This window comes from Sorex araneus, chromosome 2 (genome assembly GCF_027595985.1).
Source record: "Sorex araneus isolate mSorAra2 chromosome 2, mSorAra2.pri, whole genome shotgun sequence".
Classification (NCBI taxonomy): domain Eukaryota; kingdom Metazoa; phylum Chordata; class Mammalia; order Eulipotyphla; family Soricidae; genus Sorex; species Sorex araneus.
In genome coordinates this window covers 127,218,959-127,236,595 of record NC_073303.1, presented here as the reverse complement: position 1 = coordinate 127,236,595, position 17,637 = coordinate 127,218,959, and the positions used below count along the sequence as shown (strand labels likewise).

The 17,637-nt window shown below is 50.2% G+C and overlaps 1 protein-coding gene across 3 annotated transcripts in view; it reads left to right on the top strand.

Moving 5' to 3' along the window:
- Positions 1–6,617, top strand: part of MTDH (metadherin) — a 44,756-nt gene extending 38,139 nt beyond the window's left edge. For all 3 annotated transcript variants that reach the window (XM_055126233.1, XM_055126232.1, XM_055126231.1), the window contains 3 exons: positions 891–1,031; positions 2,667–2,823; positions 3,741–6,617. In XM_055126233.1, coding sequence (XP_054982208.1) covers positions 891–1,031; positions 2,667–2,823; positions 3,741–3,811 — 369 coding nt within the window. In that variant the 3' untranslated portion in view covers positions 3,812–6,617. The remainder of the gene's footprint in view (positions 1–890; positions 1,032–2,666; positions 2,824–3,740) is intronic.
- The last annotated feature ends 11,020 nt before the right edge of the window (positions 6,618–17,637 follow it).

Here is a 17,637-nt window from a genome sequence, read left to right as displayed (position 1 = left end):
CTGGAGCCCGCGGTGTGCGTGTAGGAGCCCAGGCTGAGTTCCTGACACGTCAGGTTCCCAGGCCCCCCGGGAGCACATGGCCATCCTTTGGGATTCTGTCACCTTTTTTCTGTTTGTTTTTGGGCTGCTTCCACGTCAGTGCTATCCAGGGGGTGCTGGGTGGATCATGTGGTATCCACATGCAAACATGCACTGAAGCTCTTTGAGGCAGCTCCCTGACCAAGAAGAAGGGTTGTTCTGGCCTTCTTGGTCAGGGTTCTCTCCTAGCAGGACCCTGGGCGGCCTTAACGTGGGCTGGCCATTGGACCGGGGCCAGCCTCTCAGGATGCAAGCACTTGAACCTGCTCTGCTGGCTCTCCAACCCTGGGTCATATTTAAGTTCACATTTGATTTAAATCCCTAGAAAAAGCAGAGGTGGTTCTGAAATGTTCCAGACGTATAAATCTAACTCTTTGGACCGTTTCTGAATGAAATTCACTTTTTGGAATAACATCTGTATGTCAGTAACTGTTGTGGGGGTGTTCCCTGAGCCAGTCACACTGGCTGGTCAGCCAAGGAGCATCCGGAACCCGAGGCAGAGCCTGTCTGTAGCGGGTATTGCTGCCGCCGCCCCATGACCCTGCTTCGTGCTCAGGGCGTGCACCCATCGTGGCGGCTTATCAGCATGGTCATAGGGACTGTCCTGCAGGACGCAGGGAAGTTCATCCTCGGTGCACACAGGGCAGGCATCTTTTAAAACTTTCCACCCATAAACAAAACCATCTCTTTAAAATTCAGTTATAAAGCTAAAGATGCTTATAATAAATCTCCATCATAACAGTACAACTCAGAAGATTTTCATTAGCATAAATGGGTGCTTTATTAGATCTAATAAGCACTTTCTCCTCTAGGACACAGAAGATTTAGAAAAAGAGGTCAAAGAAGAGCTCCCAGTAAATGCCTCTAAAGTTCATCCCAAACAGGAAAAATCTTTTTCTTCGAAGACCACAAGCACTAGTGACCCAGCTGAAGCGCCCATCAAAAATAGCCAGGTGATTCTATTTATTTCAACAATCGAGTTCTGAAGCCTTGGGAATGACAGCGTTACAGTTGATACCAAACTACTGTGTTAAGCATTCTGGGAACACTGGCCCTCTCAGCGTCACCAGGACAAAGGGGAACTCATTATAAGAACAGAGAGTGAGGTGTTTGCCTTGCACAAAGCCATGGCTGCAAATAATGAGTTTCAGGGGCTGAAGAAATAGCTCAGCGAACTTAGTACATCCTTGGCGAGTAAGAAGTTGGGGTGCTGTCCCTGGCATCACGGGGGTCTGAGATGTGGCTCACTGGCAGAGCATACACTCTGTGTCCGCCCTGGGTTTGATCCGCGTCCTCACCGTAGGCGACCCACAACCCATGAGCCCTCACAGGGGCATAAAGGGGTCAGCAGGCAGCTTAGAGGGGTCTCGTGCTGGCCTTCCGCCCCGTTTTACCTCCCTGGGATTGGGCCCAGGCCTCCCACCTATAAAAACTGTGCTCCGCCCTTGAGTTTGAGAGAGAGAGAGAGAGAGAGAGAGAGAGAGAGAGAGAGAGAGAGAAAGAAAAAGAAAAAGAAAGAAAGAACGCGCGCTCCTATGCTCTCGCAGTGGAGTTGTAGTGCAGTCACTTGAGTTTGCGCTTGGAGGAGCAGAGCATCTCAGGCCCCATACTTGTGGAGATCTTTTTGTTTGGTTTTGGTTTAGGGAGCACTCCTGGCAGGGCTCAGGACCATTTCGGGGTTTGAACCCTGGTCAGCCGTGTGCAAGGCAAGTGCCCTGCTGCTGTGCTCTCTCTCTGACCCACCCACATGGGAGGGTTTCATAGGAGAGCAGCAGAGAGCCATTTGGCGTTTCTTTGCTGGGGTTAGGGCCACCCCCAGCAGTGCGGGGGCCATGAGATACTGGGGAGCAAACCTGGAGGCTCCTCACTGAGCATAGCAAGGTGACTGGAGCGCAGCAGGAGGCCGGCCTCTTCCTTCCCCTGCAGTGGGCACAGGGCAGCTTCCCACTGCCAGCAACCTCTGCTCTTTCACAGATTGCCGGGACTTCCCAGGCGTTCCCCAGCCTTCTAGTTTGGCCTGGTTCTGACCAGGGCCAGACAGCTTCCTCTCTGCTTCCAGAGAGCAGGACTCTGGCACTATCTTCCTCAACTTTTCTCACTGGGCTCTCTTGGACCTTGTGTCCTTCCTTTGGGCCCCCATCCTATTGGGTGACCCCAGGCTGACCCTCCCCATCGATTTCATTGTTTCTGGTGGTCCTTTGGGGTACCTGTCCCAGGGGCCATCTGCCCCCAGTTGAGAGAGGTTCGTCTACATCAGAGGCATTGAAATTTACCAGAGTGGGTCAATCTGAAGGTTGTGGCCAGAGTTCCCCATCACTTTCATTGGGGGCACCAGCAGAAAAGTCGCAAAAAGGTCTGCTTTGAAGCTGGAGAGGGGAGGGAGGGAGGGAAGGACTGAGGGAAGGACTGAGGAAAGGGGGGAAGGGGGAAGGGCTGCAGCGTGGTGCTTTGACGGCCCCACACCACTAGGGGGCAGGCGTGAGCTGCCTCTGCCGGTGCGGGAGCTAAACCAGCGCCTCTTGTTCTCCAGAGGTATTCAATGTTACTTTCCTTGTTTCTTACAAATCAGTGATTTTATTCCAAACTAGCCTACCAAGACTCTTCCACCTGCTGTTTCTGCCGAGCCATCTGTTCCTTTATCAAAAAGTGATTCTGACAAGAGCTCTTCCCAAGTGCCACTGACGCCACAAGAGACGGAGAAACCCAAGTCAAATACTAAGCAAAATAGTGTGCCTCCTTCACAGAGTAAGCAAGGCCCCCTTCCCTGCTGTGGTGTGTGCTCTACTCTCATAAGCCTCAGTATTTTAGCATCAGTGTGGACGGGAAGGTGCTTGTCTCGTATGTGCCTGTACCACACACGGTCCTTGGGCAGCGCGAGGAGGAAGCCCAAACGCAAAGCAATGCAGTGTCTCCTCTCAGAGTCTGCTAGCTCTCCAGAGCAGCCCTCCCTGCTTTGCAAAGGCTAGGTTCTTTGGAACGCTGTGGTCCTTGGTTGTGAGGGCCAGTGGTCTGCAGTAGGAGATGCGGTGACCAGGGCAGACACAGGACTTGGTTGCTGCCCTTGTCGGTGTGGCCTGTCTTCTGGTCCCCAGAGTGCAGAATTTTCTCCCATCAGCTGCCATTGGCAGCTGTTCATTTACCCATATTCACTTTCAAATCTTTAGGCCAAGCCTCATTTAAATAAAACCATTTTCTACTTCAGAACTGCTGAGATACCATCCATATGGTTAAAATCAAACAATACATTGGATTGAAATAAAAAGAATGAGGGCTGGAGCAATAATATTACAACAGGCAGGGTACTTGCCTGCACATGGCCAGCCCAGGTTGATTGCCCAGCACCACGTACAGAGTACCCTAGTCATGGCACTCAGCAACTTACATTTTGAGACATTTGTATTAGTGGACGTCAGAGCGTGTTTTCATCACTGCTTTTTTTTTTTTTTTTCTCCTACACCAAGTGGTGCTCAGGGGTTACTCCTGGCTCTGCACTCAGGAATTACTCCTGGTGGTGTTCAGGGGACCATACGGGATGCCGGGGTTCGAACCCGAGTTGGCCACATGCAAGGCAAACCACCCTCCCCGCTGTGCTGCCAGCCCGTGCTTGTCTATTTTTAGGTGAAACAGCATATGCAATCCTAACTACTTGCTTTCCCTTTCAGCCAAGTCTGACACTAGCTGGGAATCTCCCAAACAGATAAAAAAGAAGAAAAAAGCCAGACGGGAAACGTGAATTTCTTTTTTTTTGCTGAAATGGACATGTGTTTGCTAACACTGTCTTGAAGATTATGCTGTTTATGCAATAATTTGTGAACATGTACAGAGTTTTATAGAAATTTAAACCAATTTTTAAAACTGTGAACACAACCACCATCAAAATGAAATCAAAGGAAAGTTAATTTATGGAATTCAGAGGTCAACAGAGTGTACTGCCGTGCTGGAAAACGCTTGAGAAAGTCTCTTCAAGTTCATGCAGACGACAGGCCTTGGTTTAAGAATATTCTGGTTTTACTACAGTGCCCTGTTTACAACAGATTGTGCCCTATCTCGCCTGCGGCTATGGAGTCAAGGGTTCTGACCGGAGCTTCTTGGATCTTATGCACGGAACTGACACCGTTTGAATCTGTATTTTGCTTAAATCAAAGTGCTTTGATCAAATGCATAATCTGCCATATCTTTACATATATATGTTGGTAGCGGTTTGTATTCGAGAAATCACAAGTGCAAATAAAAAGGCATTTATCATTTGTGGAACCGAACTGTCCTGCTTTAGTTTACTAGTTTTAAAGAGTTCTTAAAACATTGAAAACACAGTTGACATTTGTTTTATGGCTTACGAAGTTATTTTTGATAGTCTTACATACTTGAATTGTTCAAAGTTCAGTATATTTTAAATTAAAAAAGGTAAACTATATGTATTTGTTTATTACCTTTAAGGGTCAGACTCAAATAATGCTCTTGTTTATGATTTAGAAACTTTCAGGCAGAATCCAATTTACACTTTCCTTTCCCTGGCAGTTAACATTTTCAAGCATCAACTGTTCAATATTAAAACTTTTTTTACTTCAAAAATGAAAGATTTCACAAAACTAGCTATACAGATAGTACTTTGAGTATATGATGGAGAATGGGAAACGAGAGTAAGACAGCTTTAATTGACATTGTCAAGACCTCCAGTTATCAGGAATACATTTTTTTACTGCCTTAACCTGTAGTGCGTAGAATATGCATCAATTTCTTGAAGGGGGTTCATGTTTTTATAAGAATTTTCATGTTAATTATTGCAATCGTGGTCAAACAAGGAGTGTTTCCTGCTTGAAACTGTGTTGATTTCAATGATGTGTGAGATGTTTCACCATTTCCAGGCACTGTGTAACCTATTGTAATGAGCTGGCAGGTATCTTTGTAACTATAAATAGTGCATGCTCAGCCATGTACACTGTAAATAGCCTCTACCAAACGTGTTTGACATGGACCATAAGTAACATCACTTAGTGAATTGTGATAAAGAAGAAAAGCCATGATTTTTTTTTTTCTAATGTGATTGGCTCAATTGCTTTCAATGTGACACCCAGAATGACACCGTGTCACAGCTGTAACCATTGGTACTGGGCTCTCCACCCACAGCCACTGTTGTCTTTATTATATTTACCTGTGGTTTGATGGGATTGCGGTGTCAGGCTAGGAAAGCTGGAGAAACGAATGGTTTTAGTTTTGCTGGAGACTAGCCTTACTCCGGGCAGCTTTCCTATAGGCAAGGTCTAGCTTTGATCAGGTGTTAACATCCGTTTCAGGAACACGGCAGTATGTTTACATGTCAGAAGTTTTCTGTTTCATTCTATGGTATTTCTAAATTGATTTGTTTAAATAAATGCAGCAAATTGATAGCATTGTTTTTATTTGCTTCAGTATTGGGGGTAAATCAGCTAAAGAGCCAGGGGCGGAATCTCTCAGGACTCGGGTGCCAGGATTCCTGAGCTTCCGGCACTCCGTGAGGTGTCCCCGGGGAGAAGTCACCAGGGCTCTGTCAGTTGAACGTGCCAAAAGCTCGACGCTCAAAGGATTGGCCTGAACTCTCTCAACTCTACCTCACCGTTTCTTTACCGGGATTTTGTTGGCTCTGTCAAGTGTCAGGCTTTCTGTCTGGCAAGCCCCCTCTTCCCCCAGTCCACCCCAGCTGTTAGGGGTGGAAAAGAGCCCCCCTACGCTGGGGGAACCAGCACGGAGACCCGTGTGTCTCCTCTCCTGCTCCAGAGCTGGGAAGGACATGCAGCTTACCTTTTTAGGAGATGGCAGCTGTGAGCGATAGAAATTAACGAGTTCATTGCTCCTTACCTGGTTCCGAAGGTCTTGACGTGAGCGGAACGCAGTGTGTGGCTCCTGCGCAGATAGAGGGACTTAGCTGCCATCATCTGTGCTCAAGGCCCTAAGATCCGGTCGTGCTTCTGGCAGGAGCTGCCAGGACAGGTGTGGGGAAGGCCACTGAGCCCCTTAAGCTCCGGCATACCTGCAGGGGAGACCCTGCTGTCACTAGCAGACAGGGTCCCCGGAGAAAGCAGGGACTTCTCCCGAACCTGCCCCTTGGGGCCAGGGAGCAGGCTGCAGGCCTACCTGTTTCTACGCTGGGACAAGCAAAACAATAGTTGAGAGAGTCCAAAATAAGGTATTGACATAAAATGTCGTTGATGTTATTTACCTTGTTTACTTTCTGCATGCATTTTATTGGGGGGAGGGGTGGAGTTCTTCTGAATCTAATGGTATTATTTCATAGACTAATCTGGTTTGTATTTGAGTTAAAGATATTTAAGGGCAATATTTAACTACAGAGTTTAGTTTTTCTTAATTGGAAATGGTCCTTATAGTGTGACATATCTTTTGAAATTTAGACTTTAGGTTTAAGATGTCGAGTAGATGTCTTAAGACTTTTCCTGTAAACTCATTGCACAAACTGGAATTACTTTCCAAAAGACTTAGGGAATGCAAATGTTATTTGTAAAATGCATTGAGTATTGTAAATAAACCGTTTTTGTTTTGTTAAATTGCTCCTCACAGTTCTCTGGTGGGAAGGGGTTCTTGGTATGCTGCCATTTGTCATTGGAAGCTGGTCTGATAGCAGTTGCTGCGGTTTTGCTTATTTGGGGCTGAGAAGAGGCTTGGGTTCTGCCCTGAGATGCTGTGGGGGCGAGCCCCAACCCAGGAGGGCGGGGGATCTCACTGGGGTCGGCTGCATGCAAGACAAATGGATCTTCACCCTGAACTGTCTCAGCCCAAAGACAGTGACTGTTAGGTTTGCTTAGTTTTTCTAAAGCCACGGATGGGTACAGAGGAACAGGAGAGAGCACGGCCTGCCAGGCATTCGCCTGGTGCTTGGCCAGGCTGGCTCCATCCCTGGCCCCGCTGTGGTTTCCCAAGTTCACCAGGAATAAGTCTGGAGCCCTGAGAGAAGGGGCAGGGGTTAAGGCACTTCTTGCATGCTGGTGGTCGGTTACAGCTTTTCCTAACACCAGAGGCTGTACGTTCTGCAGAGAAGCTTTGACACTTTCAAGAGTGCCAGCTGTGGCCTCCCTCCCCAAATCAGAAAACATTTTCTTTATTTCAGTAACTCATTGGATGTGAACTTAACTTTCTTCATCACCAGGAGCCTGTGATGAGTGAGGTCTTTGGCTCAGCTCAAAAAAACTTAATCCGAGGCTGGAGTGATAGCACAATGGGGAGGGCATTTGTCTTGCACGCGGCCGACCCAGGTTCGATTCCCAGCATCCCATAGGGTCCCCGCCAGGGGTAATTCCTGTGCATTGCCAGGTGTGACCCAAAAAAGAAAAAAAAAAACAATCCATGTCCACCTACGAAATCCAAAATTCATAGGAAAATTATAGCGTTCAAAGATAAATTCAGCAAAAGAAATCAGAATTTATCTCCAGCCCCATGACAATTCTCCACTTATTTGAGGCTCCAGGAAAGAAGATCCCTGTAAGGACCCTGACCCTGTGAGAAGACCCTGTAAGTTTGTTCCGTGGCTTCGTAACTAAATGCTCTACGGAACTGCTAGGGGAGTATGGAGGGCACCGCCCCGGCTCATCAGTGTGCAAACCAAAACAACAAACTTTGCCAGGGCTGTGGATGTGATGGGGCAGACAGCTGGAGCTCCGAGGTGACATCTGTGGGGGGGGTACGGGGAGCATCAAGAAAGGAACCTGGTGCCGTGGCGAGGGGACTGTCTCTGTCCTGGGCTCCCCACCTCCACGCTCACTTAACATAAAAAAGCAACTTTTAGTGGTAAGCCACCAAGATCACCTTAATCAGCTGGGGCCCGAGCCAGTAGGGAGGATGGCGGGAGGCTGGGGAGCTGGTTCCCACGGAGAGACCTTGGCAGACCCGGGAGGCAGACAGGGGGATGGCTGTGAGACAAGGTTGGCCCAGGACTAGAGGTCCAGATGGTGGGACGGGCGCTGCTTGCCTGCAGCTGACCCCAGTCCACCCCAGCCCCGCCTCCAGTGAGCCCAGAACACCGAAAGTCCAGCCATGTTTAGGTTTAGATGCAACCAGGGAGTGGCCTGGGGGTCTATGCTGGGGGACAGGGAAGGGGGGGAAAGTTGCACTGAGACGCCCCAGGACTTGTGGGGACCTCTTGGCAGCAGGGACACGCCTGGCAGGTATGAGGCTCTGGCTGCCGTTCTTGGCACTGAAAAAAAAAAGGGTTGAGACTTTATTATTTAATTGAGGGGAGAGCCAGGTCAGGCAGTGCTCGCTCGGGGGCTGGTGGGGTTGGGGGGTGCTCTGTCACAGGGGCTTACATGCAGCTTACTCTGCTGTTCCTGTTCTTACAACCTGGTCCAATCTGGTTCTTGCCTCAGCCAGTGATTCATGGCCCATTCACAACTCTCAGCACCTGCCGTGATTCACTGAGGCTCCATGTTCCTGACCCCCAAGTCTGCTGGACTTCTACTACCTCCCTCCCTCCCTCCCTCTGTTCCTCTTCATTCTCTCTGGGGCCAAAGGGACCGGACAGTAGTAGAGCAGCAGGTAGAGTTCCTTACCTTGCCCAGATTCAAGTCCCAGAACCCCATAGGGTCCCCTGAGCCCTACCAGGAGTGATCTCTGAGCACTGCCGGCTGTGACTCAAAAATTTTTAAAAATTAAAAGAAATGTAGTAAGACTGAAGTCATGAGCAGTTAAAACTATGCAAATGATTTTTGTGTTTGTCTGTGGTTTTGCCACACCCAGCAATGGGGTGTAACCCAGGGCTCCTACATACAAAACATTGTACAGGGGCTGGAACTATAGCACAGCCGGTAGGGCGTTTGTCTTGCTCGAGGCCGACCTGGGTTCAATTACCAGCATCCCACATGGTCCCCCAAGCACCACCAGGAGTAATTCCTGAGTGCAGAGCCAGGAGTTAACCCCTGTGCATTGCCAGGTGTGGCCCAAAAAGCAAAAAAAAAAAAAAAAAAAAAAAAAGTTGTACAGACTTTGAACTCTCTCAGGCCCAAGAAGCAGTTTTGATAGGAAAAGAGGACAGGGGAGCACATTTTTAGGAAAGATGAGTTATAGACAGGTGAGTGCCAGGGTGATCAATAAATTCCTCTGGGGTGCCCTCCCTTGCAGCCACAGACAGTGATTTCTGGGGCTAGAGAGATGGCACAGTGGGTAGGGTGCTTGCTTTGCACAGGTCTGGCCCAGGTTCGATCCTCAGCATCCCAGGTGGTTCCCTGAGTACAGTCAGGTGTGATTCCTGAGTGCAGAGCCAGGCGTCACCCCTGAGCATCTCCATGTATGGCCCCGAAACAAAAAGATGTTGCTTAGAGGACCGGAGCACAGGCTTTGCATATGGGAGGTCTGGGTTCCATCCCCAGCATCACATGGTCCTTCAAGCACTGAACCAGGAGTCTCCCAGGGAGAAGAGAAAGAGGAAGATGGGGAGGAAGAAGAGAAGAAAACACAATGTAAATGCTTTATATACTGTTACTGAAAACAGCTAAACTGGGTCAAGGAGAGAGAGAATGCGCAGGTCTTGCGCGCTGGGGGCCGGGTTCGATCCTGATGTCCCCCGGCACCAGTGTCCCCCACGTAGTGTGGGAGTACCCCGTGGGCACCCTCAGACTCACGAGCTGAGAGTGAAGTTTCTGGGCCAGAGGCAGAGCTCAGCGGCAGCACTTGCCGTGCACACCTGAGCTTCAGTGCTGAGCACCAGGAGAAAACAAACTCTGGCTGGAGCAGCGGGGAGGGCGTTGGCCTTGCACACGGCCAACCCAGGTTCCATCCCTGGCACCCCATATGGTCCCTCAAGCACCGCCAGGAGCAATTCCTGAGTGCAGAGCCAGGAGTAACCCCTGAGAATCAAGGGGTGTGACCCCAAAATCAAAACAAAACAAAGAATTAAAAAAAACTCACCAAGGGGCTGAAGCGATAGCACAGCGGGTAGGGCTCTTGCCTTGCACACAGCCAACCCGGTTTGATTCCCAGCGTCCCATATGGTCCCCTGAGCACCGGCAGGAGTAATTCCTGAGTGCATGAGCCAGAAGTAACCCTTGTGCAACGCTAGGTGTGACCCAAAAAGAAAAAAAAAAAGGAATTCCTGGTTATATCTAAATATGATCATCATAATCATCATATAAACCATAAAAAAAACACCAGGCACTGGAGCAAAAGTACAGTGGCAGGACACTTGCCTTTGTACTTTGTACTTTGTGCAGCCAACCCAGATTCAATTCCCATCACTCATACAATCCCCTGAGTTCTGCCAGAAGTAGTGGTACAGGTGTCAGAGCGTTAGTACAGAGGGTAGGATATTTGCCTTGCACCCAGTGGACCAGGGGTCGATCCCTGGCATCCCACATGGTCCCCTGAGCACCACCAGGTGTAATTTCTGAGTGCAGAGCCAGGAGTAACTCAGTATCGCTGGTTGTGGCCCAGCCTCCCTTCCCACTCCCCCCGCAAAAAAAAAAAAAAAACTCCAGTACATTTCCCTGCAGTTATCAAACCCAGAGCCAGGAACAAGCCTGCCAAAGGTGCCTTGGGCAGGCAAGCTCCTCGCCCTGGCATCCTCGTCTGGGCCTAGACCCCACAGTTCCTCTGCAGCTCCCCCTGGTCCTGAGGCCCCTCTGCCTTCCGCTCGGAGCCCTCCTGGGTGTCGGGGTACCCAGCATCAGCCACTCCCAAACACCTCCTGCACCCCCAGGCCGTGGCTGGGGCAGTCACCAGCGTGTCCTGACTGCAGACCTCCCAGGTCACTGTCCGCTGCACAGGTCCAGCTGTTCCCATGGCCACTCAAGGTGGGGGTCGCGGGGCCGGGGGGCAGGAAGCACATTGTTTTCAAAGTAAGAATTTTACTTTGCTAGTGTCCAGCTTTGGGGGACGATTAATTTGCTGTTGTAAATGTAGAGAGTTTCAAGGAAGGGCTGGACCCGGGAGGGCTGGTAGGAAGCTTGAACTTACTTTATCTGAAATGTTTTATTTCTATGGGGAAAAAAATACAGAAGGTCAAGGAGGCAAATCTGAGGACTTGACGAGAGCTCAGTGATGGAGACAGAACTGTCCCTTAGGTCGGGGAGATGGCTCAAGGGCTAGAGCACACGCCTACAAGTGGGAGGCTGGGTCTGTTTCCCTGAGCACCGAGCCAGAAGCACTCCTGAGCACTGCTGGGTGTAGCCCCCACCTAAAATATCATGGTTTCGATTATTAAAAAAAAAAATTGGGGGGCTACACCCAGCAGTGCTCAGGGGTTACTCCGGGTTCTATGCTCAACAGTCAACCCTGGTGGGCTCAGGGGACCATATGTGATGTCAAGGATTGAATCCCGGTCTGCTGAGAGCAAGGTAAACACCCTCCCCACTATACTATCTGTCTGGCCCCCCATTCACTAGATTAGCTTGAGTAAATTTTCCTTGACCCGAAAAACACTATTTCTTTGTGGAGCTATTAAGTATCCAGTGTTTAAAAATGTATCAACCTAACCTTTCAGTATCAATATTGCAAACCACAATGCCTAAAAGGAGAGAAAGAGAGAGGAGGTGGGGAGAGGGAAGGAGAGAAAGAGAGAAGGAAAGCACCTGCCATAGAGGCAGTCAGACACGGGGGTCAGGGTGGGGGGTGATGTGAAGGAACCTGGGGACACTGGTGCTGGGAAATGTGCAGTGGTGGAGGGACAGGTGTTGGGACACTGTATGACTGAAACCTAATCCTGAACAGCCTTGTAAGGGGCCATCTCACAGTGATTCAATTAAAAAGTAAAAAAATATATAATCATAAATGCATCAAGAGAGTATTTAATGCAGCCGAGACAAAGCACACCAGGAAGCTTCTGTCTTCCTCCCAATCTCCTATGTAAATCCCTGTGCAAACAGAGTGTTCTGCATTGAACTCCCTCCAAAGGCTCTGCTTTTAGATAAATACAGTTTGTTTCTTTGTGGGCCACACCCAGGGTGTCCAGCACTTACTCCTGGCTCTGCACTCAAGAGTCTCTCCTGGCCATGCTGGGGAGCACCAAGGGATGCCGGGCATCTGCATGCAAGGGCAAGCGCCCTGCCCGCTGACCCCTGACTGGTGGGGGGGTTAGGGGTCATTATTCCTGGCTTCATGCTGGGGGCCATGCAGTTCTGTGAAACCTGCAGAGCATGTCTCCAGCCCACACGGCAGGTCTGGCCCCTGTTCAGTTCCCAAGGAGGTTGGCTGAGTCTCGGACCCCAGAGCCCTCTGGCGCTTGTACCCAGAGAGAGAGGAGGAAGAACAGCGGTGCCCTTCACCGGCTCCCTTCACCTGGGCCTGCGGGAATGGTGCTGAGGCTTGACGCTCCTGCCTTCCCCGTGTCTGGTCACAGGCTCAAATCCCCAGGGTCTCACATGTACCCAACAAGTCCCCGGCCACTGCTGGTCAAGCCTGACCACTCTTGAGTTTGATGTACGCAGGTAGATTAGGGAAGGGCCCCCCCCACACATCATGGCAATGAAATTTCTGGGAAGTAATAAAGTCACCAGGCCTAAGTGTGACCCACCTGGTGGATGCAGAAAGCAAGATGGGGTAAGACCTTCTCCGGCAGCTGACCCTGAGGAAACTGGACCCCTGCCTATAGGCTGGAAGGGGACTACTGGGGAACCCTCAGTCCCTTCCTTTATTCTGATTAACCCTCAGCTAGTCCAGACTGGAGAAGGCTGGACCCCCCTCAGAGAGAAGACCCAGCAGGAGCAAAGGTCAAGAAAAGGAGTTTCTGGGCTGGAGCGATAGCACAGCAGGTAGGGCATTTGCCTTGCACGCAGCCAACCGGGGTTCCATTCCCAGCATCCCATATGGTGCCCTGAGCACCACCAGGAGTAATTCCTGAGTGCAGAGCCAGCAGTAACCCCTGTGCATTGCTGGGTGTGACCAAAAAAAAAAAAATAGGAGTCAAAGAAGACCACTCCCAACTCCACCCACTTAGCAACAGCTCTAATAACAAACTCTTATCTGGCTAGAAAGCCCCACGTGAGGGCAGCGTGGAGAAACCCTATAAAAGCCACCTTGCGCAAAGGAGGGGCGTGCATATGTTGCCCGAGCCCATGTGCTGCTCATGCCCACATGGCCGAGCACTTGTGGCACCCAAGCACATGTGTCGCCCTCATCTCCCTTCTTGAGATATGGACTTTTGGGGCTGGAGTGATAGCACAGTGGGTAGGGTGTTTGCCTTGCACACAGCCGACCCGGGTCCTATTCCCAGCATCCCATATGGTCCCCCCAGCACCGCCAGGGGTAATTCCTTGGTCCAGAGCCAGGAGTAACCCCTCAGCATTGCTGGGTGTAACCCAAAAAGCAAAAAAAAAAAAAAAAGAGAGAGAGAGAGAGAGAGAGAGAGACGTGGACTTTCATGCTTTCCTGTCTAATGCTGGGGTGTGTGTAGGCTCTCTCCGCCCTTGGAGAAGCCCGCGTTCCCTCTTGAGCACATTACGTTACTCTCCACTCTCTCCCACTTTCTCTCCCTCCTTTCCTTCAAAACCTCCAAATAAAATCTGTTTCACTTCACTGCTTGTCTACTCCTGAAATTCTCTTCTGCGAGGCGAGACAAGACCCCTGTCACCCTGGGTCCCGGGTGCCACAGGCCAACAGGGAGAAAGGACCATCTTTCTCCTCCCTGCTTCACATATGCCACCTGTGGGGCCCACCGACATCATGTTTTCCTTGAAAATAGATCCTGAACCCCCAGAATGAGTCACGTTCGCTGCCTCCACGGAGAACGGAGAACAAACAGCTGAGCGGCAGGAGAAAGGCAAACTTGTCACCACACAGGACTACAGTGGGACACAGGGCCAACGTAATCCCCACCCTTGTGACCACAGATGGGCTTGGGGTGTTCAGGGAGTTTTGTTTGTTTGTTTGTTTGTTGGCCTTTTGGGTCATACCTGGTGATACTCAGGGGTTACTCCCCCTGGATCTGCACTGAGAATTACTCCTGGTGATACTGGGGATCAAACCGGGGTCGTCCATGTGCGAGGCAAATGCCCTCCCCACTGAAATATCTCCCCAGCCCCAGTTGGGGTGTCCTTGAATGGGGCTGACCCGCTTGCAAGTAACATGCTTAGGGATTTCTGCGTCTATCTTCTGCCACCATCCTCTGCTGCGAATCCCCTGCCCCCATCAGATATTCTTTTTTTTTTTTTTTTTTTTTTTTGCTTTTTGGGTCACACCCAGCGATGCTCAGGGGTTACTCCTGGCTTTGCACTCAGGAATTACTCCTGGCGATGCTTGGGGGACCATATGGGATGCCGGGGATCGAACCCGGGTCGGCCGCGTGCAAGGCAAACGCCCTACCCGCTGTGCTATCGCTCCGCCTCCCCCCCATCAGATATTCTATGAAACTAAGTCTCTCCTTTGTTCTGTTTTCTCTGTTGATTTGGAGCCGTGCTCAGGGCTTTCTCCTGGCTCTGCACTCAGGGATCACTCCTCAGGGGACCAGGGGACCGTAGGGAGTGCCAGGGATGGAATCGGGCTGGCCACGTGCAAGGCTGCAAGGCGAGCTCCCTCCCGGCCGCTGTACTATGGCTCGGGCTCTCTGGGTGCTCTCGAATGCTCGCCTGGGCAGGAGGAGACTGCTCATCTCGGGGGCGGCCCTCCCTGGCCCCACCTGCTCACACTCACAGTTTCAGCTTCCCTGCCCCAGGAAGGAGCTCTTTGTGCCAGCACTGAAATCTTTTATTGCATCCTAGGCCTTACTAATTTATGACCATGGCTGGAAGAAGGAAAATTAAAGTGCTAGTATGAGTCAGAAGGAACACCAGTCTCATAAGCTTAAAAGCCTTGAGATGAATCCTCGAGAAGACGGAACCATTACTCCAACTCCATCTCTGGACCATCCGGCTACTGACCCTGCTCCTGTGTGCGGGAAACCAGTTCAGAAATGTGTAGAAAGTTAAACACTGTCACCAAAGCAAGTATTCTAGTGTTGGGATATAATTAGGGAGATTTTTTTTTTAACCTCTTCACAGAGATGTTACACAGAGTTCACAGGTTCACAGAGTACATTGCATCAGCAATGTACTTTAGAGTTTCTTTTTGAGAAAAGTAACTAAGGGGCTGGAGCAATAGCACAGCAGGGAGGGCATTTGCCTTGCATGCAACCGACCCAGGTTCTATTCCCAGCATCCCATACGGTCCCCCAAGCACTGCTGGGAATAATTCCTGAGTGCATGAGCCAGGAGTAACCTCTGTGCATCACTGGGTGTGACCCAAAAACCAAAAAAATAAAGTAAAATAACTAAAATAAAACGGGGGGCCAGAGCAATAGCACAGTGGGTAGGGCATTTATTTGCCTTGGACACAGCCAACCCCAGGTTTGATCCCTGCATCCCATATGGTCCTCCAAGCACTGCCAGGAGTAATTCCTGAGCATAGAGCCAGGAATAACCCCTGAGCATTGTTGGGTGTGGCCCAAAAAAGCAAATAAATAAATAAAATAGAGTTTCTTTTTGGTTTGGTGGCTCATCCAGGGGTACTCAGGGCTTACTCCTGGCTCTGCATTTAGGGATCACTCCTGACGGTGCTTGGGGGACCTTATGTAGTGCCAGGGATTGAACCCAGGTTGGCCTTGTGCAAGGCAAACACCTCGCCCTCTGTACTATCTCTGGCTGGCCCTGGTTTCACATCTTTCTTTCTTGTCTATAACCCATGGGGCCATGTCTACAGGGCGCTGTGATTTGGGGTCGCTGCCAGTGGTGCTGGGGAGACGAATGGGGGTGAGCGGGTGGGGGAGGGAGAGAGCCGCCATGGAATCAGGATCAAACTCAGGCCTCTGGCCGCTGAGTATTCTCTCTGGCCAGACTCATCACCTCTTCTTGAGGAATTCTATAAACCGGAAATGGGAGATTAATTGCCCTTCCTGCTTGCCAAGATAAGGTATTACAAAATTCTACCTTTCTAGCTGATCAAAGCAAGTCAACCCTGCCTCCTAACAATTCAGGATCAGGGGCTGGAGCAGTAGCACAGTGGGGAGGGTGCTGGCCTTGCCCGTGGCTGATCCGGCTTTAATCCTGGCATCCCATATGGTCCCTAGAGCACCCCCAGGAGTAATTCCTGAGTACAGAGCCAGGAATAAGCCCTGAGCATCACTGGATATGACCCCAAAATAAAACAAACAAACAAAACCCATTTTGTTGGAAGCTTGCCACAAGTGGGGGGCAGAGAGGGCAGTTAGGACAGAGAAGGAGCCACTATGACAAGGGACCACTATGAGAGTGGGAGTGATCGTTTTGTCACTTTGGACAGGAACTGAGTGCTGACATGATAATCTTTCAGTACCAGTGTTGCAGACCATAATGCCCAAAAGGAGAGAAAGAGTGAGAGAGAGAGAGAGAGAGAGAGAGAGAGACTGCCAGAAAAAAATGCCTGCCATAGAGGCAGACTGGGATAATCATGAACTACTTTTTGTAACTGTATCTCATGATGACTCAATTTTTTAAGAAATATATTAATATATTTTCAGGGCTGGAGTGATAGCACAGCGGGTAGGGCATTTGCCTTGCATGCGGCTGACCTGGGTTCGATTCCCAGCATCCCATATTGTCCCCTGAGCACTGCCAGGAGTAATTCCTGAGTGCAGAGCCAGGAGTAACCCCCTACACACTGTCAGGTGTGACCCAAAAAGCAAAAAAAAAAGTGTTTTGTGTTTTTTTTTACTTTTTTAGTCACACCCAGCAATGCATAAGGGTTACTCCTGGCTCTGCACTCAGGAATTATTCCTGAAGGTTTCGGGGGACCATATGGGATACTGAGAATAGAACCCAGGTTGGCCTTGTGCAAGGCAAACACCCTCCCTGCTGTGCTATCGCTCCAGCCAAAATAAACAAATAAAATTAAACAACAAAAAAGCCTTTTTTTTTTTTTTTTTTTGCTTTTTGGGTCACACCCAGTGATGCTCAGGGGTTACTCCTGGCTCTGACTCAGCAATTACTCCTGGCAGTGCTTGGGGGACCATATGTGATGCCGGGGATCGAACCCGGCTCGGCCACGTGCAAGGCAAACGCCCTACCCGCTGTGCTATCGCTCCGGCCCCCAAAAAAAGCCATTTCAAAGTTAAACGGAGACTTGACTCTGTGACTAGCTGGCTTGCTCTCAATCCACCCCTCACCCACTCCCCTACTCTGTCCTATGCATGTGGCAAAGCACATGTTCTAGCAAATGTAGCCTTTTCACCACTCTAAACATAAAATTTGGTAGAATTAAGTCCACCCACAGTATTGTGCAACTGTGACCAGCATTTGTCTGCAGAACTTGGTCGTGATCCCAGGCGGTGTCCTCATGAACCAGAAGCTTCCTGTCTCCAACCCCGAGTGACGTCTGGCCCGCTATCTGTCCCCCTGAATCACACACCCCTCCTGACAGGGCTGGGGGCCTTGTGAGTTACTCAGGGTCAGACTGAGCATGGGAAAGTGTAAGGAAAGTTGTTTTCAGACCGCACCTGGCCGTCTCATCTCCTGCTCCTCAGCACGTCAGCACCCACGGGAGGCTTCCTTTATGCATCTGCTCTAGCCCTTTCTGTTTCGTTTAGCTTGGGGGCCACATCTGGCAGTGCTCAGGGCTCTGCGGAGCTCAGGAAAC